Source organism: Psammomys obesus, unplaced genomic scaffold (genome assembly GCF_907164565.1).
Source record: "Psammomys obesus unplaced genomic scaffold, mPsaObe1.curated_primary_1811, whole genome shotgun sequence".
Lineage (NCBI taxonomy): Eukaryota > Metazoa > Chordata > Mammalia > Rodentia > Muridae > Psammomys > Psammomys obesus.
Genome location: NW_026596134.1, coordinates 10342946 through 10360476, shown reverse-complemented (window position 1 = coordinate 10360476; position 17531 = coordinate 10342946). Strand labels below are relative to the sequence as shown.

The 17531-nt window shown below is 39.9% G+C and overlaps 1 protein-coding gene across 1 annotated transcript in view; it reads left to right on the top strand.

Annotated features, from left to right (window-relative positions):
* Nucleotides 1-17531, top strand: part of Catsperb (cation channel sperm associated auxiliary subunit beta) — a 115104-nt gene that overhangs the window by 22269 nt on the left and 75304 nt on the right. The window contains exon 4 of the mRNA XM_055593100.1: nucleotides 8591-8651. Coding sequence (XP_055449075.1) covers nucleotides 8591-8651 — 61 coding nt within the window. The remainder of the gene's footprint in view (nucleotides 1-8590; nucleotides 8652-17531) is intronic.

Here is a 17531-nt window from a genome sequence, read left to right as displayed (position 1 = left end):
TTGAGAAAATCAACAAGATAGACAAACCCTTAGCCAAACTAACTAAAAAGCAGAGAGAAACCATACAAATCAGCAAAATCAGAAAGGAAAATGGGGACATAACTACAGACACTGAGGAAATCCAAACGATTATTAGGTCATACTACAAAAGCCTATATGGCACAAAATTTGAAAATCTAAATGAAATGGACAACTTTCTTGACAGATTCCATCTACCAAAATTAAGTCAAGATCAGGTAGAAAGACTGAATAGTCCTATATCTCCCAAGGAAATTGAAGCAGTCATTAACAGTCTCCCCTCCAAAAAAAGCCCTGGACCAGATGGCTTCAGCGCAGAATTCTACAAGACCTTCAAAGAAGTACTAACACCAATTCTCCTCAAACTATTCCATAAAATAGAAACAGAAGGAACACTACCAAACTCATTCTATGAAGCCATAGTCACTTTGATACCTAAACCACACAAAGATTCAACCAAAAAAGAGAACTTCAGACCTATCTCTCTTATGAAGATTGATGCAAAAATACTCAATAAAATACTTGCAAACCGAATCCAAGAACACATCAAAGATATCATCCACCATGACCAAGTAGGCTTCATCCCAGGAATGCAAGGGTGGTTCAACATACGGAAATCCATCAATGTAATCCACCACATAAACAAAATGAAGGAGAAAAACCACATGATCATCTCCTTAGATGCTGAAAAAGCATTTGACAAAGTCCAACACCCATTTATGTTTAAAGTCTTGGAGAGATCAGGGATACAAGGCACATACCTAAACATAGTAAAGGCAATATACAGCAAGCCTATAGCCAACATCAAACTCAATGGAGAGAAACTTAAATCAATCCCACTGAAATCAGGGACAAGACAAGGCTGCCCACTCTCTCCATATCTCTTTAACATTGTACTTGAAGTCCTAGCCAGAGCAATAAGACAACTAAAGGAGATCAAGGGGATACAAATCGGAAAGGAAGAGGTCAAAGTGTCACTATATGCAGATGATATGATAGTATACATGAGCGACCCCAAAGATTCAACCAGAGAACTTCTTCAGCTGATAAACACCTTCAGCAAAGTGGCAGGATACAAAATCAACTCAAAAAAATCAGAAGCCCTCTTGTATACCAAAGACAAAAAGGCTGAGAAAGAAATTAGGGAAACAACACCCTTCACAATAGCCACTAATAACATAAAGTACCTTGGTGTGACTCTAACCAAGCAAGTGAAAGACCTGTTTGAGAAAAACTTCAAGTCTTTGAAGAAAGAAATTGAAGAAGATCTCAGAAGATGGAAAGATCTCCCGTGCTCATGGATTGGTAGGATTAACATTGTGAAAATGGCCATCCTGCCAAAAGCAATCTACAGATTCAATGCAATTCCCATCAAAATACCAACTCAATTCTTTACAGACCTTGAAAAAAAGATTCTCAGCTTCATATGGAGAAACAAAACACCCAGAATCTCCAAAACGATCCTGTACAACAACAGATCATCTGGAGGTATCTCCATTCCCGATCTCAAGCTGTACTACAGGGCAACAGTAATAAAAACTGCATGGTATTGGCATAGAAACAGAAAGGAGGATCAATGGAATCGCATAGAAGACCCAGAAATAAACCCACACACCTATGAATACTCAATATTTGACAAAGAAGCCAAATCCATTCAATGGAAAAAAGACAGCATCTTCAACAAATGGTGCTGGACCAACTGGATGTCTACATGCAGAAAAATGAAAATAGATCCATATTTATCACCCTGAACAAAACTAAAGTCAAAATGGATCAAGGGCCTCAACATAAAACCAGATACTCTAAATCAGTTGGAAAAAAAATGAGAAGCAGCCTAGAACTCATTGGCACAGGAGACAACTTCCTGAACAGAACACCAACAGCACAGGCTCTAAGAGCAACAATCAATAAATGGGACCTCATGAAACTGAGAAGCTTCTGTAAAGCAAAAGACACTGTCATCAAAACAAATAGACAGTCTACAGATTGGGAAAGAATCTTCACCAACCCTTTATCTGACAGAGGGCTAATATCCAGTATATATAAAGAACTAAAGAAGCAGAAAAGCAGCAAACCAAGTAATCCACTTAAAAAATGGGGAACAGAGCTAAACAGAGAATTCTCGAAAGAGGAACATCGAATGGCAGAGAAACACTTAAAGAAATGCTCAACCTCATTAGCCATTAGGGAAATGCAAATCAAAACGACCCTGAGATTTCACCTTACACCCATCAGAATAGCCAAGATGAAAAACTCAAGTGATCGCACATGCTGGAGAGGTTGTGGAGAAAAGGGAACCCTCCTCCATTGCTGGTGGGAATGTAAACTGGTTCAACCACTTTGGAAGTCAATCTGGCACTTTCTCAGACAACTAGGAGTAGTGCTACCTCAAGACCCAGCTATACCACTCCTAGGTATATACCCAAAATTTGCTCAAGTACACAACAAGGACATTTGTTCAACCATGTTCGTAGCAGCTTTATTTGTAATAGCCAGAACTTGGAAACAACCCAGATGTCCATCAACGGAGGAATGGATACAGAAATTGTGGTATTTTTACACAATGGAATACTACTCAGCAATCAAAAAGGAGGAAATCATGGTGGGATCTAGAAAAGATCATTCTGAGTGAAGAATCCCAGAAGGAGAAAGACAAACTTGGTATATACTCGCTTATATAGACTTACAAGATATGATAAACATAATGAAATCTACACACCTAAAGAAGATAATCAAGAAAGTGGACACAGGAGAAGGTGATTAATCCTCATTTAGAAAGACAAATGGGATGTGCATTGAACGTATGACAGGAGTCTACCACAAAAGGCATCTGAAAGACTCTACCTAGCAGTGTTTCAAAGCAGACACTAAGACTCATAACCAAACCCTCGGCAGAGTGCAGGGAATCATATGAAAGAAGGGAAGTTAGTATGATATGGAAAGGATAGGAGCTCTACAAGGGCCAAATATATCTGGGCACAGGGTCTTTTCTGAGACTGACACTCAACCAAGGACCATCTATGGATATAACCTAGAACTGCTCGGATGTGGCCCGTGGTAGCTCAGTAACCAAGTAGTTTTCCAAAGTAAGGGGAACACGGACTATTTCTAACAGGATCTCAAGGGCAGGCTGTTTGACCCCCCCCCAAGGGGAGGAGCAGTCTGTTAGGCCACAGAGGAGGACTTTGCAGCCAGCCCTGAAGATACCTGATAAAACAGAGTCAGATGAAAGGGGAGGAGGTCCTCCCCTATCAGTGGATTTGGAAAGGGGCAGGGAGGAGACCAGGGAGGGAGTGTGGGGTTGGGGAGGGAATGAGGGAGCGGGATACAGCTGGGACACAGAGTTAACAAAATGTAACTAAAAAAAAAAAAAAAAAAGAATAAAGCTGCTATGAACATAGTTGAGGAAGTGTCCTTGTTGTACGGTGAGTTGTATTTTAAGTATATACCCAGGAGAGGTATAGCTGGGTCTCAAGGTAAAGCTGTTCCCAATTTTCTGAGAAACCTCCAGATTAATTTCCAAAGTGGTTGTACAAGTTTATACCCTCACCAACAATGAAGGAGTGTTTTCCTTTCTCCCACACCTTCGGCAGCATGTGCTGTCACTTGAGATTTTATTTTTAATTTTTATTTTTTATATTAATTACAGTTTATTCACTTTGTATCCCAGCTCTAGCCCCCTTCCTCCTCCCCTCCCAGTCCCACACTCCCTCCCTCCCTCTTCCCCATACCCCTCTCCAAGTCAATGGATAAGGGAGGTCCTCCTCCCCTTCCATCTGATCCTAGCTTGGTCTCATCCAAACTGGCTGCATTGTCCTCCTCTGTGGCCTGGCAAGGCTGCTTCCCCCATCCAGGAGAGGTGGTCAAAGAGCCAGCGGCAGAGTTCATGTCAGAGACAGTTCCTGTACCCCTTACTTTCCCCTTACTGAGCTGCCATGGGCTACATCTGTGCAGGGGTTCTAGGTTATACCCATGAATGGTCCTTGGTTGGAGTATCAGTCTCAGAAAAGACCCCTGGGCCCAGATATTTTGGTTCTGTTGCTCTCCTTGTGGAGTTCCTGTCCTCTCCAGGTCTTACTATCTCCCCCTTCTTTCCTAAGATTCCCTGCACTCTGCCCAAAGTTTGTTTATGAGTCTCATTATCTGCTTTTATAGAATGTTGGGTAGAGTCTTTTAGAGGCCCTCTGTGGTAGGCTCCTGTCCTGTTTCCTGTTTTCTCCTTCTTCTGATGCCTGTCCCATTTGCCTTTCTGAATGAGGATTGATCATCTTACCTATGGTCCTCCTTCTAGCTCACCCTCTTTAGGTGTACAGATTTTTGTAGGTTTATCTTATATTATATGTCTAGTATCCACTTATAAGTGAGTATATACCATGTATGTCATTCTGTTTCTGGGATACCTCACTCAGGATGATCTTTTCTAGTTCCCACCATTTGCCTGCAAATTTCATGATTTCCTTGTTTTTAGTTGCTGAGTAGTATTCCATTGTGTAGATGTACCACAATTTCTGTATCCATTCCTCAGTTGAGGGACATCTGGGTTGTTTCCCTGACATTTCACCTTACACCCATCAGAATGGCTAAGATAAAAAACTCAAGTAACAATACATGCTGGAGAAGATGTGGAGAAAGGGGAACCCTCCTCCATTGCTTGTGCAACCACTTTGGCAACCAATCTGGCGCTTTCTCAGACAATTAGGCATAGCACTTCCTCAAGATCCAGCTATACTACTACTAGGCATATATCCAAAATATGCTCAAGTACACAACAAGGACATTTGTTCAACCATGTTCATAGCAGCTTTATTCATAACAGCCAGAACATGGTCACTTGAGATTTTGATCTTAGCCATTCTGACCAGTGTAATATGGAATCTCAGGGTCATTTTGATTTGCATTTCCTTGATGACTAAGGAATTTGAGCATTTCTTTAAGTGCTTTCTGGTCATTCGAGATTCCTCTGTTGAGAATTTTCAGTTTAGTTCTGTGCCCCATTCTTTAATTGTTTTTTTTTTTTTTGGTGTTTTATTTCTTGAGTTCATTATATATTTTTCATATTAGTATTTTGTCAGATGTAGGATTGGTAAAGATCTTTTCCCAATATATAGACCGTCATTTAGTTCTATTGACAGTGTCCTTTACTTTACAGAAGCTTTTCAGTTTCAAGAGGTCCCATTTATTGATTCTTAGAGCCTGAGCTGTTCCTGTTCTCTTCAGGAACTTGTCTCCTGTGCCAATGAATTCTAGGCTGTTCCCCACTTTTTCTTCCAATAGAATTAGTGTATCTGGTGTTATATTGAGGTCTTTGAACCACTTGGATTTGAGTTTTGTTCGGGGAGATAAATATGGATCTATTTTCATTTTTCTACATGTAGACATTCAGGTAGACCAGAACCATTTGCTGAAGATGCATGGTTTTTTTTTTTTTTTTTTTCTATTGGTTCTTTGTCAAAAATCAAGTGTCCATATGTATGGGGAATTATTTCTAAGTCTTCAATTTGATTCCATTGATCAACCAGTCTATTTCTATGCCAGTACCATGCAGTTTTTATTACTGTTGCTCTGTAGTATAGCTTGATGTCAAAGATGGGGATAACTCCAAAAGTTCTTTTATTGCATAGGAGTGCTTTAGTTAGTCTGTTTTTTTTTCCATATGAAGGTTAGAATTGGTCTCTTTATTATTGTTATTATTAATTCACTTTGTGTCCTATCTGTAGCTCCCTCCCTCATCTCCTCCATGTCCCACCCTTCTCCCTGTTCCCCCACTTCCCTCTTTCCAAGTCTACTGATAGAAAGTCTTCCTCCCCTACTGACTGACCCTAGCCTAACAGGTCTCATTAAGTCTGCCTGGATTCTTTTCCTCTGTGGGCTGCCTAGGTTGTCCCACCAGAGAGAAGTGATCAAAAAGCAGGCAATCAAGTTCATGTCAGAGACTGTCCCTGCTCCCCTTACTAGGAAACCCACTTGGAGACTGAGCTGCCTATGGTCTACATCTGAGCAGGGGATCTAAGTCCTTTCTGTGCATGGTCTTTGATTGATGCATCAGTCTCTGCAGGCCTCTCTGGATCCAGCATTTTTGGCATTTTTGGTCTCCTTGTGGAGCTCCTGCCCCATCTGGGTATTTCTATATCCTCCTTCTTCCATAAGACTCCCTGTGCTCTGTTCAAAGTTTGGCTTTGAGTCTCTGCATCTGCTTCCATCCCTTGCTGGGTGGATGTCTTTTAGAGGACATTTGTGATAAGCTCCCCTCCTGTTCCCTCTCTTCTACCACTTCTGGTATCTATCTTGTTTGCCCTTCTGAATGAGAATTAAGCATCTTTTCTAGGGTCCTCCTAATTTGTTTAGCTTACTTAGGTTTATAGATTTTAGTATGTTTATCCTATACATGGCCAATATGTGCTTATAAGTGAGTATACACCATGCATGTCTTTCTGCTTCTGGGATACCTCCCTCAGGATGATCTTTTCTAGTTCCATCCATTTGCCTGCAAAATGTTTATAGCATTTTTATTCATAATCGTCCGAATCTGGAAACAACCTAGATGTCCCTCAGCCAAAGAATGGATACAGAAATTGTGGTCCATTTACACAATGGAATGCTATTTCGATATAAAAAACAAGGAAATCATGAAATTTGCAGGCAAATGGATGAAACTAGACTTGTTCTTTCAAGATCTGTAAATAACTGTGTTGGTAATTTGATGGGAATTGCATTGAATCTGTAGATTGCTTTTGCTAAGATGGCCTTGTTTACTATTTTAATCCTATCAATCTATGACCATGGGACATCTTTCCATCTTCTGGTATCTTCAATTTCTTTCCAGAGACTTGAAGTTATTGTCGTGCAGGTCTTTCACTTGCTTGGTTAGAGTTACACCAAGATACTTTATATTATTTGTGGTTATTGTGAAGGGTGTAGTTTCCTATAGGGTGTCATTTCCCAAATCTCTTTATCAGCCCATTTGTTGTTTCTGTACAGGAGGATTGCTGATTTTTTTAAATTAATTTTGTATCCAGCTACTTTGCTAAAGCGGTTTATTAGCTGTAGAAATTCTCTGGTGGAATTTTTGAGGTGACTTATGTATACTATCATATCATTTGCAAATGGTGATACTTTGGCTTCTTTTTTTCTGATTTGTATCCCCTTGATCTTTTAGTTGTTTTATTGCTCTACCTAGAACTTAAGTACTATATTGAAGAGGTATGGAGAAAGTGGGCAGACTTTTCTTGTTCCTGATTTTAGTGGAATTGCTTTGAATTTCTCTCCACTTAATTTGATGTTGGCAACCAGCTTGCTCTATATATCCTTTATTATGTTTAGATATGAACATTGTATCCCTGATAGCTACAAGACTTTCATCATGAAGAGGTTTTGGATATTGTCAAAGGCTTTTTCTGCATCTAATGAGAGGATCATATGATTTTTTTTCTTTGAATTTGCTTATATGGTTTTAAGGATTTATATTTATATTTTATAGTTTTATGGATTTTCGTATGTTGAACCATACCTTCATCATGAAGTAGACTTCATCCCAGGTTTGAGGAGTATTGATATTAGCTCTTCTTTGAATGTCTGGTAGAATTCTGCACTAAAACCATCTGGCCCTTGGCTTTTTTTGTTTGTTTCTTTGGAGACTTTTGATGACTGCTTCTATTTCCTTAGGGGTCATAGGACTGTTTAAACTGTTTACCTGATCTTAATTTAATTTTGGTAAGTGAAATCTATCCAGAAATCATCCATTTCCTTTAGCTTTTCCAATTTTGTGGAACACAGGCTTTTGAAGTAAGACCTAATAAGTTTTTCGATTTCCTCAGTGTCTGTTATGTTCTCTGTTTCATTTCTGCTTTCTCTCTCTCTCTCTCTCTCTCTCTCTCTCTCTCTCTCTCTCTTTCTCACTGCCCTTTAGTTAGTTTGGCTAAGGGTTTGTCTATCTTGTTGATTTTCTCAAAGAGCCAGCTCATGGTATAATTGATTCTTTGTATCTTCTTTCTTTTTGTTTTCAATTTATTGACTCTACTCCTGAGTTTGATCATTTTCTGCCATCTACTCCTCTTCATTGTGTTTGCTTCCTTCTGTTCTACAGCTTTCAGGTGTGCTGCTAAGTTGCCAGTATGGAATCTTTCCAGTTTCTTTTTTTTTTAGTCTTAGCAATGTGCCATTCTAAAATCAATTAGCAGAATTGTTACTACATAAGAATTTTAATCATCTTTCCTGTATGCAGTGCATCATTTTCCTTTGTGTATTTAAATGTTGCCATTTGCATTTTCCTGACTGGCATATCTGAGCTCCATTTTATGTGCCTGCCAAATTTTGAAAGGCTTCAACAATTATTTCTGAATTTTTACTTATTTTTCTGTCTCTTTTTAGGACAATGAAAATTTTGGAAAACAAGGTATTATCCTAAAAGTTTTAAAAATCATTAGTTTTCCATTGGCCATTTTATTTTATTTTTTTTCTAAATTTAACTAATTTTAATTTTTAAAAGATTGGGCAGAATATGCCAAAATAAGTATTGCTATTAACATTGTAAAATCATGTATTCTGAACAATCATGTATTGTTCTTTCTTCAAGTTCAGGAATCAGTTGGTCTGGATAATTGATATTCCTAGAGAAAACATCACAGTAAACACAGGTAAGAAGGATCTGAAGTAATTCTTGTAATCATGGGTCTGTGGTGCCCAATGTAGCAGCACTGCCTTCATGTAATCAATTAAAGCTTGTCACGTGTGTTGTGTGACAGACTTTTCCTGGGGAGATGCAACACACGTGTCTACTCACTCCAGAAAGGGAGCCAGCAACGGACTAAAGAACCTACTGCACCAGCGTCCATTCTGGCGAACCAACGAGCGTTCCCAAGGCTTGCTAACCGTGTTGTGAGGGGTGATTCATGAGAAACAGGGGTAACTCAAACGCAGCTGCGTCACCAGAAAGCCCACCCTCACATGGGTTGTGACTCCCAGAACCTCTACAAGCTTGCATGCAGCCCACAGTCAGAACACCTCTCTCTCCTGGGATGCCTGGTCAGTCTCTACTCCCAGTGACTGCTTACTTACTCCCTTAACAGCTGAGTAGGGCACTCAAGAATCTTCCACGTTTCTCTTCTGCATTTGTACCTTTCCTTTACCTACTGAAACTGGTGAGCCAAGGCTTACCCCCCTAGAGGAAATGTTTCCATATGGAGAGAATGTTGTAATTTGGAGGGTTGTAATTGTCCAATATAGTTGTGTGGACATGCTAGTAATTATTTGCAGTTTATCTGAAATTCGAATGTAACTGAGCATTTTACCTGGCAACCTTACAAGTTGACTGTACTAACATGCACAATATTTTTACTGTGCTGGATAGTTTGACACAAGCTAAAATAATCTGAGGAAGGGTGCTTCAATCAAGAAAATGGGTCTTCCAAAAAGATGGGATGTAGGCAAGCCTGTAAGACATTTTCTTAAGTAGTGATTGATGTGGGAGGGCCCTTCTCCTTGGGGGTGGGGCTACTGCTGGTTGGTGGTCTTGGATCTTGGGTTGCAGGCTGAGCAAGCCATAGGGAGCAAGCTATTAAGTACCCTTCCACGGTCTGTACATGAGCTAAGGTCTTCAGGTTCCTGCTTGTGTTCCTGTCCTGACTTCCTTAGACAATGAATAGTGAGTGATATAAAAGAGCAAGCCAGATAAACACCACCCCCACCTTCAATTTGCTTTTTGGTAACAGTGTTTCATCGCCGAAATAAATTCTAACCCAAGAAAATATACCATCTTTTATTTGAAAAAAAAAATTAGAATCCGCAAATATGAGTCTGTTCAGTGTTGTTTGTATATGTATTTCTATGTTTTTGGGTTGACCCTGTTGCCCTAGATAACCAAGTAAGGTGCTCATACCTGAAGGATACTATTTTCCCTGTCTTGGCAGCCATAATTGCCTTTATCTCTTCGTGGAGCGGTGGGGCCCATGAAATTTCATCTTTCAAAATTTGGCATGTGGACTGGTCTCGTTATTTTCAGGTCCCATTTCTGCAACCATATAGTTGAGATTTCATGGGTGCTGCTTCCTTGCCACATGGAAGACACCATCTCCCAGCAGATGCCCTGGTTCTCTCTGGCTCTTACCATCGACCTCCACCCAATTCCCATGTGTTCCCTGAGCCTTGGGTGCAGGGATTACAGCTGAAGTGTATCTGTTGTGGCTAGGCACCCCATGGTCTGTTGTCTTCTCTGTATTGACAGTTCGTGGCTTTTGGTAACAGTCTTCGTTGCAAAAAGAAGATTCTTTAATGAGAGCGAAGAGTTTCGCTTATCTGTGTATATAAGGATTAAGAATGTAGTTAGATTATAGTGGTTTGGAAAAGTAGTGGCTGGCTTCATCAGCTAATGTTAGTTGGCTATGTGTATAAGAGCAAGCATCATTTCCCCCTAATGTGGGTTTTTAGTCCAACTATTCTGCTCGTTACCACCAAGATATACGTACCACTTTTGCACCCCTATGGATATCTTTTTAAAATTTTATTTATTTATTCACTTTACAACATCCTCAACTCCTGGTCCCACCATCCTTCCCTCTTCCCTGTATTGCCCCCACTCAGAAAAGGGGAACCTCACCCCCACATACCCACCCCAGCACATCAAGTCATATCAGGACTGCACACATTCTCTACCATGGTGGCCTGGCCAGGCAGCCCAGCCAGGGGGACGTCATCAAAAAGCCTGCAGGAGAGTCCTTACCAGAGACAGGACTCCCCATCCCCCATCTGCTCCCTTTGCTAGGGAATCCACATGAAGACCAAGCTGTTCATCATGTACATATGAGTAGGGGCCTAAGTCCAGTCCATACATGGTCCTTGGTTGGTGTTTCAGTCTCTAAAAGCTCCCCTGGGCCCAGGTTAGTTGGCTCTCTTGGTCTTCTTGTAGAGATCCAGTTCCCTCCAGGTCTTTCTATCCTTTCTTCCACTCTTCCACATCCTAAGCACTGTCCAGTGTTTGTCTGTGAGTCTCAGCATCTGTTTCGATCTGCTTCTGAGTGGAGCGTCTCGAAAGACAGCTATGCTAGGCTCCTGTTTGCAGGCATAGCAGAGTGTCCTTAGTAATGTTAAGGGTTGGTTCTCTCCTGTGACGTTGGACATTGGTTGAACATTCCCTCAGTCTCTGCTCTATCTTTTCCCCTGCACATCTTGTAGGCAAGGTAAATTTTGGGTCCAAGTTTTTGTAGGTGGGTTTGTTATTCCCCTCCCTCTACTTGAAGTCCTGTCTGGTTAGAGTGTGGCCTCTTCAGTCTCCCTGTTTCCCGCTAGTAGGGGGTCTCTGCTAAATTCACCCCCAAATCCTCCCAGAAGCCCACCCTGCCAGTAGGTCTCCAGCCTGTTTCAGAGAAGCCCCAGGCCATGGCTTCTCTTATCTCTGCATGCCCTCTGTTCTCCTCCTCCACCTCTTCACTCTCCCCACATCAGATCCCCACCCTCAATTCAATCAATACTCCCTCTTTCATCCTGTTTTCTTTCTCCAAGCACTTCCTCTGTCGTTTCTACTTCCCCTTCTAAATGACATCCATGCACCCTCCCTTCTTGGGCCCTCCTTGTTACTTAGCTTCTTTGGGTCTGTAATTGTAGTCTGGTTATCCTGTACTCTATGGCTAATATCTGCTTATGTGAGTACAAACCATGTGTGTCTTTCTGTTCCTGGGTCACCTCACTCAGGATTATATTTTTCTACTTCCATCCACTTGCTTGAAAATTTCAAGATTTCCTTGTTTTCAATAGCTGAGTAGTTACTATTCCATTGTGTGAATGTACTACAGTTTCTTTATCCATTCTTCAGTTGAGGGACGTCTGGATTGTTCTGCCTATTACAAATAAAGGAACTATGCTAGGAACATAGTTGTTCAAATGTCCTTGTTGTATGGTAGAGCAACTTTTGGGTATATGCCCAGGAGTGGTATGACTAGGTCTTGATGTAGAGCTATTTCCAAATTTCTGAGAAACCTCCAGATTAATTTAGAAAGTGGTTGTACAAGTTTTCACTCCCACCAGCAATGGAGGCGTGTTCCCCTTGCTTCACATTCTCTCCAGCACGTGTGTCACTGGAGTTTTTGATCTTAGCCATTCTGATCAGTATACGATGGAATCTCAAAGCTATTTTGATTTGCATTTCACTGATCACTAATCATGCTGAGCATTTCTTTAAGTGCTTCTCCACCATTTGATAGTCCTCTGTTAAGAATTCTCTGTTTATATTTCTGACATGAACTCAACGACTGGCTCCTTTACCTCCCCCCCCCCCCCCCCGAGGGAGGAACAGTCTTGCTAGGCCACAGAGGAGGACATTGCAGCCAGTCCTGAAGATACCTGATAAGCTAGGAAGGGGAGGAGGACCTCCCCTAGCAGTGGACTTGGAAAGGGGCAGGGAGGAGATGAGGGAGAGAGGGTGGGATTGGAAGGGAATGAAGGAGGGGGCTATGGCTGGGAATCAAAGTAAATAACCTGTGATTAATATAAAAAATAAAAATTAAAAAAGAAAAAGTATTAAAGTATTCCCATTCTACCTTCACAAAAAAAAAAAAAAGAATTCTCTGTTTATCTCTGTACCCATTTTTAATTGTGTCATTTGGTTTGTTGGTATTAACTTTCTTGAGTTTTTTATATATTGTGGATATTAGCCTTTTGTCAGATGTAGGATTGGATTTTTCCCAATCCATAGGCTGCTGTTTTGTTCTATTGACAGTGCCCTTTGCTTTGCAGAAGTTTTTCAGGTTCAAGATGTCCCATTCATTAATTGTTGATCTTAGAACTGTTGGTGTTCTGTTCAGGAAGCTGTTTCCTGTGCCAATGAGTTCAAGGTATACTTTTTCTTCTAATAGAAATAGTGTCTCTGGTTTTATGTTAAGGTCCTTGATACACTTGGACTTGAGTTTTGTATAGGATGAAAAATATGGATCTATTTGCATTTTTCTACATGTACACATTCATTTAGACCAGCACCATTTGTTGAAGATGCTTTCTTTTTTCCATTGTATGGTTTTGACTTCTTTGTAAAAAATCAACATCCATAGATGTGTGGATTTATTTATTTATGTCTTCAGTTTGATTCCACTGACCCACCATTCTGTTTCTATGCCAGTACCATGCAGTTTTTATTACTGTTGCTCTGTAGTACAGCTTGAGATCAGGGATGGGGATACCTCCAGAATTTTTTTTATTGTACAGGTTTGTTTTAGCCATTCTGTTTTTTTGTTTGTTTTTCCATATGAAGTTAAGAATTGTTCTTTCAAGGTCTGTAAATAATAATAATAATAATAATAATACACTTTTCAAATGAAGAAAATTGTGTTGGTATTTTAGTGGGAATTGCATTGAATCTGTAGATTGCTTTTGGTAAGATGGACATTTTTACTATGTTAATACTACCAACCCATGAACATGAGAGATCTTTTATCATTTGTATACAGGAGGGCTACTGATTTTTTTTTTTTAGTTAATTTTGTATCCAGCCACTTTGCTGAAGGTGTTTATCAGCCGTAGGGGCTCCCTAGTTAGAATTTTTGGGGTCATTTATATATACTATCATATCATCTGTGAATAGTGATACTTTGACTTCTTCCTTTCTGATTTGTATTCCATTGACCTTTAGTTGTCTTACTGCTTTAGCTAGAATATCAAGTACTATGTTGAAGAGAGAGAGAGAGAGTGGGCAGCCTTGTCTTGTTCCTGATTTTAGTGGGATTGCTTTAAGTTTCTCTCCATTTAACTTGATCTTGGCTATTGGCTTGCTGTATATAGCCTTTATTGTGTTTAGGTATGTGCCTTGTATTCCTTATCTCTCCAAGACTTTACACATGAATGGGGTATTGGATTTTGTCAAAAGCTATTTCAGTGTCTAATGAGATTTTTTTCTTTCAGTTTGTTCATATGGTGGATTACATAGATAGACTTTCACATGTTGAACCATCCTTACATCCCTGGGATAAAGCCTACTTGATCATGGTGGATAATATTTTTGATATGTTCCTGGATTCTATTTGCAAGTATAGTGTTGAGTATTTTTGTGTTAATGTTCATAAGGAATATGGTCTGAAATTCTCCTTTTTTTGTTGAGTCTTTGTGTGGTTTAGGTAACAGGGTAACTGTGGCCTCACAGAATGGGTTTGGCAATGTTCCTTCTGTTTCTCTTTTGTGAAACAGTTTGAGGAGTATTGGTGTTAGCTCTTTTGAAAGTTGGTAGCATCCTGCAATGAAAACCATCTGGCCCTGCACTTTTTTTTTTTTTTTTTTTTTTTTTGGCTTGGGAGACTTAATGACTACTTCTCTTTCCTTACGGGTTACAGATCTATTTAAATTGTTTTTAAATAGATATTTTAAATATTTATTTATTTAAGGTTGTTAAATAAATATTTATTTAAGGTTGTTAAGTGATATCTATCAAGAAAATCACCCACTTTATTTAGATTTTTGAATTTTGTGACATACAGGCTTTTGAAGTACAACCTAATGTTTGTTTTTTTTTCTCAGTGTCTGTTGTTATGCCCCTGTTTTCATTTCTAATTTTGTTAATTGGATACTCTCCCTCTGCCTTTTAGTTAGTTTTGCCAAGGGTTTACATATCTTGTTGATTTTCTCAAAGAACCAGCTCTTGGTTTTGTTCATTCTTTGTATTGTTCTCTTTGTTTATAAGTTACTGATTTCAGCCCTGAGTTTGATTATTTCCTGCCATCTACTCCTCTTGGGTGCGTTTGCTTCTTTTTGTTCTAGATCTTTCAGATGAGCTGTTAAGTTGCTAATATATGAATTCTCCAACTTCTTTATGAAGGCGCTTAGTGCTATGAACTTTCCTCTTAGCACTGCTTTCATTGTGTCCCATAAGTTTGGGTATGTTTGTCTTCATTTTAATGGAATAATTTATTTTCTTTATTTTATTTCTTTATTTCATCCCTGATCCAGTGGTCATTGAGTAGAGGGTAGTTCAGTTTCCATGAGTTTATAGGGTTTCTATTGTTTCTGTTGTTGAGTTCCACCTTTATTCCATGGTGGTCTGATAAGATACAAGGGCTTATTTCAATCTTCTTGCATCTGTTGAGGCTTGCTTTTGGGACGTTAAAGTCTCCCACTATTTATGTGTGGGGTTCAGTGTGTGATTTAAGCTTTAGTAATGTTTCTTTTGTGAATGTTTCTTTTGTGGGTACCCTTGCATTTGGGGCATAGATGTTCAAAATTGAGACATCTTGGTGGATTTTTCCTTTGATGAGTAAGTAGTGCACTTCCACATTTCTTTTGCTTAAAATTCTATTTTGTTAGATATTAGAATAGCTACTCTTGCTTGTTTCTTGGGTCTGTTTACTTAGAATACCTTTTTCTGCCTCTTTACTCTGAGGTAATGTCTATCTTTGTTGCTGAGGTGTGTTTCTTGTTGGCAGCAGACTGATGGATCCTGTTTCATATTCACTCTGTCAACCTGTGACTTTTTATTGGGGGAATTAAGTCCATTGGAGTTGAGAGATATTAATGACCAATGATTATTGATTCCTATAATTTTGTATCAGTGGTGGTAGTGTGAGTGTGTATGCTTCCATTCTTTTGTTTTTGCTTCTGTGAAATTATTTATTTTCTGTGTTCTCTTGAGTATAGTTACCCTTGTTCTGTTGGCATTTTCATTCTAGTATCCTCTATAAGCTTGGGTTAGTGGAAAGATACTGTTTAAATTTGGTTTTGCCATGAAATATCTTGTTTTCTCATTTATGCTGACTGAAAGTTTTGTTGGATACAGTACAGGCTGGCATCTGTGGTCTCTTAAGATATGCAGGATGTCTGTCTAGGCCCTTCTGGCTTTTAAAGTCTCTGTTGAGAAGTCTGGTGTAATATAAAGGTCTGCCTTTATATGTTACTTGGCCCTTATCCCTTGTAGGTTTTAATATTTTTCTTTGTTTTTTGCATTTAGTGTTTTTATTATTATTCGGCAGTAGGATTTTCTTTTTTGGTCCAATCTAATTGGTGTTCTGTAGCCTTTTTGTACGTTTACAGGCATCTCTTTCTTTAGGTTAGGGAAAATTTCTTCTATGATTTTGTTGAAGATATTTTCTGGGCCTTGGAGCTGGGTATCTTCTCCTTCTTCTCTTTCTACTATTTTTATGTTTACTCTTTTTATGATGTCCCAAATTTCCTTGATGTTTTATGTTAGAAACTTTTTAAATTTACCATTTTCTTTGACTGATGTATCGATTTCTCTTATCGTATCTTCTATGCCTGCGATTCTTTCTTCCATCTACTGTAGTCTGTTGGTGATGCTCACATCTGTAGTTTCTGTCCCCTTTCCTAGGTTTTACATTTTCAGGATTGCCTCAACTGTGCTTTCTTTATTGCTTCTATTTCCTTTTTAGGTCTTGAACACTTTTATTCACTTCCTTCTCCTGTTTGCTTGTACTTTCCTGTATTTCTTTAAGGGATTTATTTATTTTTTAAAACTGTTTGTATTTTCCTTAATTTCTTTGAGGGAAATTAAGACCTCTCCTTTGCTGGTATTCATTTCCTGTTTAAAGGCCTCTATCATCTTTATGAGATTAGATTTAAGTTTGTTTTCCTGAGCTTCCAGGTTTGTTAGGATATCCAGGGTTTGTTGTAGGAGGATAGTTTGTTGTAGGAGGATAGTTTGGTTCTGGTGGTGCTGTATTGCCCTGGGTTTTGTTGAGTTTATTCTTACACTGTCCTCTGCACATCTAGCTGTCCCTGGTATTGGCAGGCTTGGAGGTCCCTGGTAGTCCTGATGTCTGTCACCTTTGTTAGTTGCTGATGTCTTCCTCCTCTCTGTTGGCACTCTCCAATAGTCACTGTCCCTGGGACTGCAGGCAGAGCTGACTGCCCAGGAGTTGGTGTGTGGAGGTCACGGGACAGACCTCACATCTGCTGGCAGTCTCCAGAGGCTGATGTCCTTGAGACCACAGGCTCAGCTGGTGCCCTGGAATTGGTGCGCTGAGGTCATGGAACAGACCTCTCCTTTGCTGGTGGTCTCCACTGGCCGCTGTTCCTGAGACCACAGGCTGATTTGGTGTACAGGCTCAGAGGGTTCAAGGGCAGTTTTCACCTCTGTTGGTAGTCTCTTGTTGCTTCTATCCCTGGAACTGCAGGCTTAGCAAGCTTCTAGGAACTAGTGGCCAGAGGGCTGTGGCAGATTTTTCCTCTGTTGGCAGTCTCCAATGGCTGCTATTCCTGAGGCCACAGGTTGAGCTGGGACCATGGAGTTGGTGTGAGGTGGTCACAGAACAGACCTCATCTTTGCTGGTGGTCTCCAATGGTCACTGTCCCTGAGACCACATGTCTCTAGGGATATCTTGCTGTGCTGGTCATTGTTGTGGTTTGTAGGCATCACAACTCAGTAGGATTATTAATTGGCATTCTCTTTTAGCAGTTTGCATAGCTCCTTCCTGTGAAGGCTAGACTTCAAGAAGGAAACTGTGGATCAGATTCAGTTTGATTCTGCCAAGTTCCATTACCAAAGTATGTGTGGTGTCTTCAGAAATAGATTCTGAGAGACAAGCAAGGGC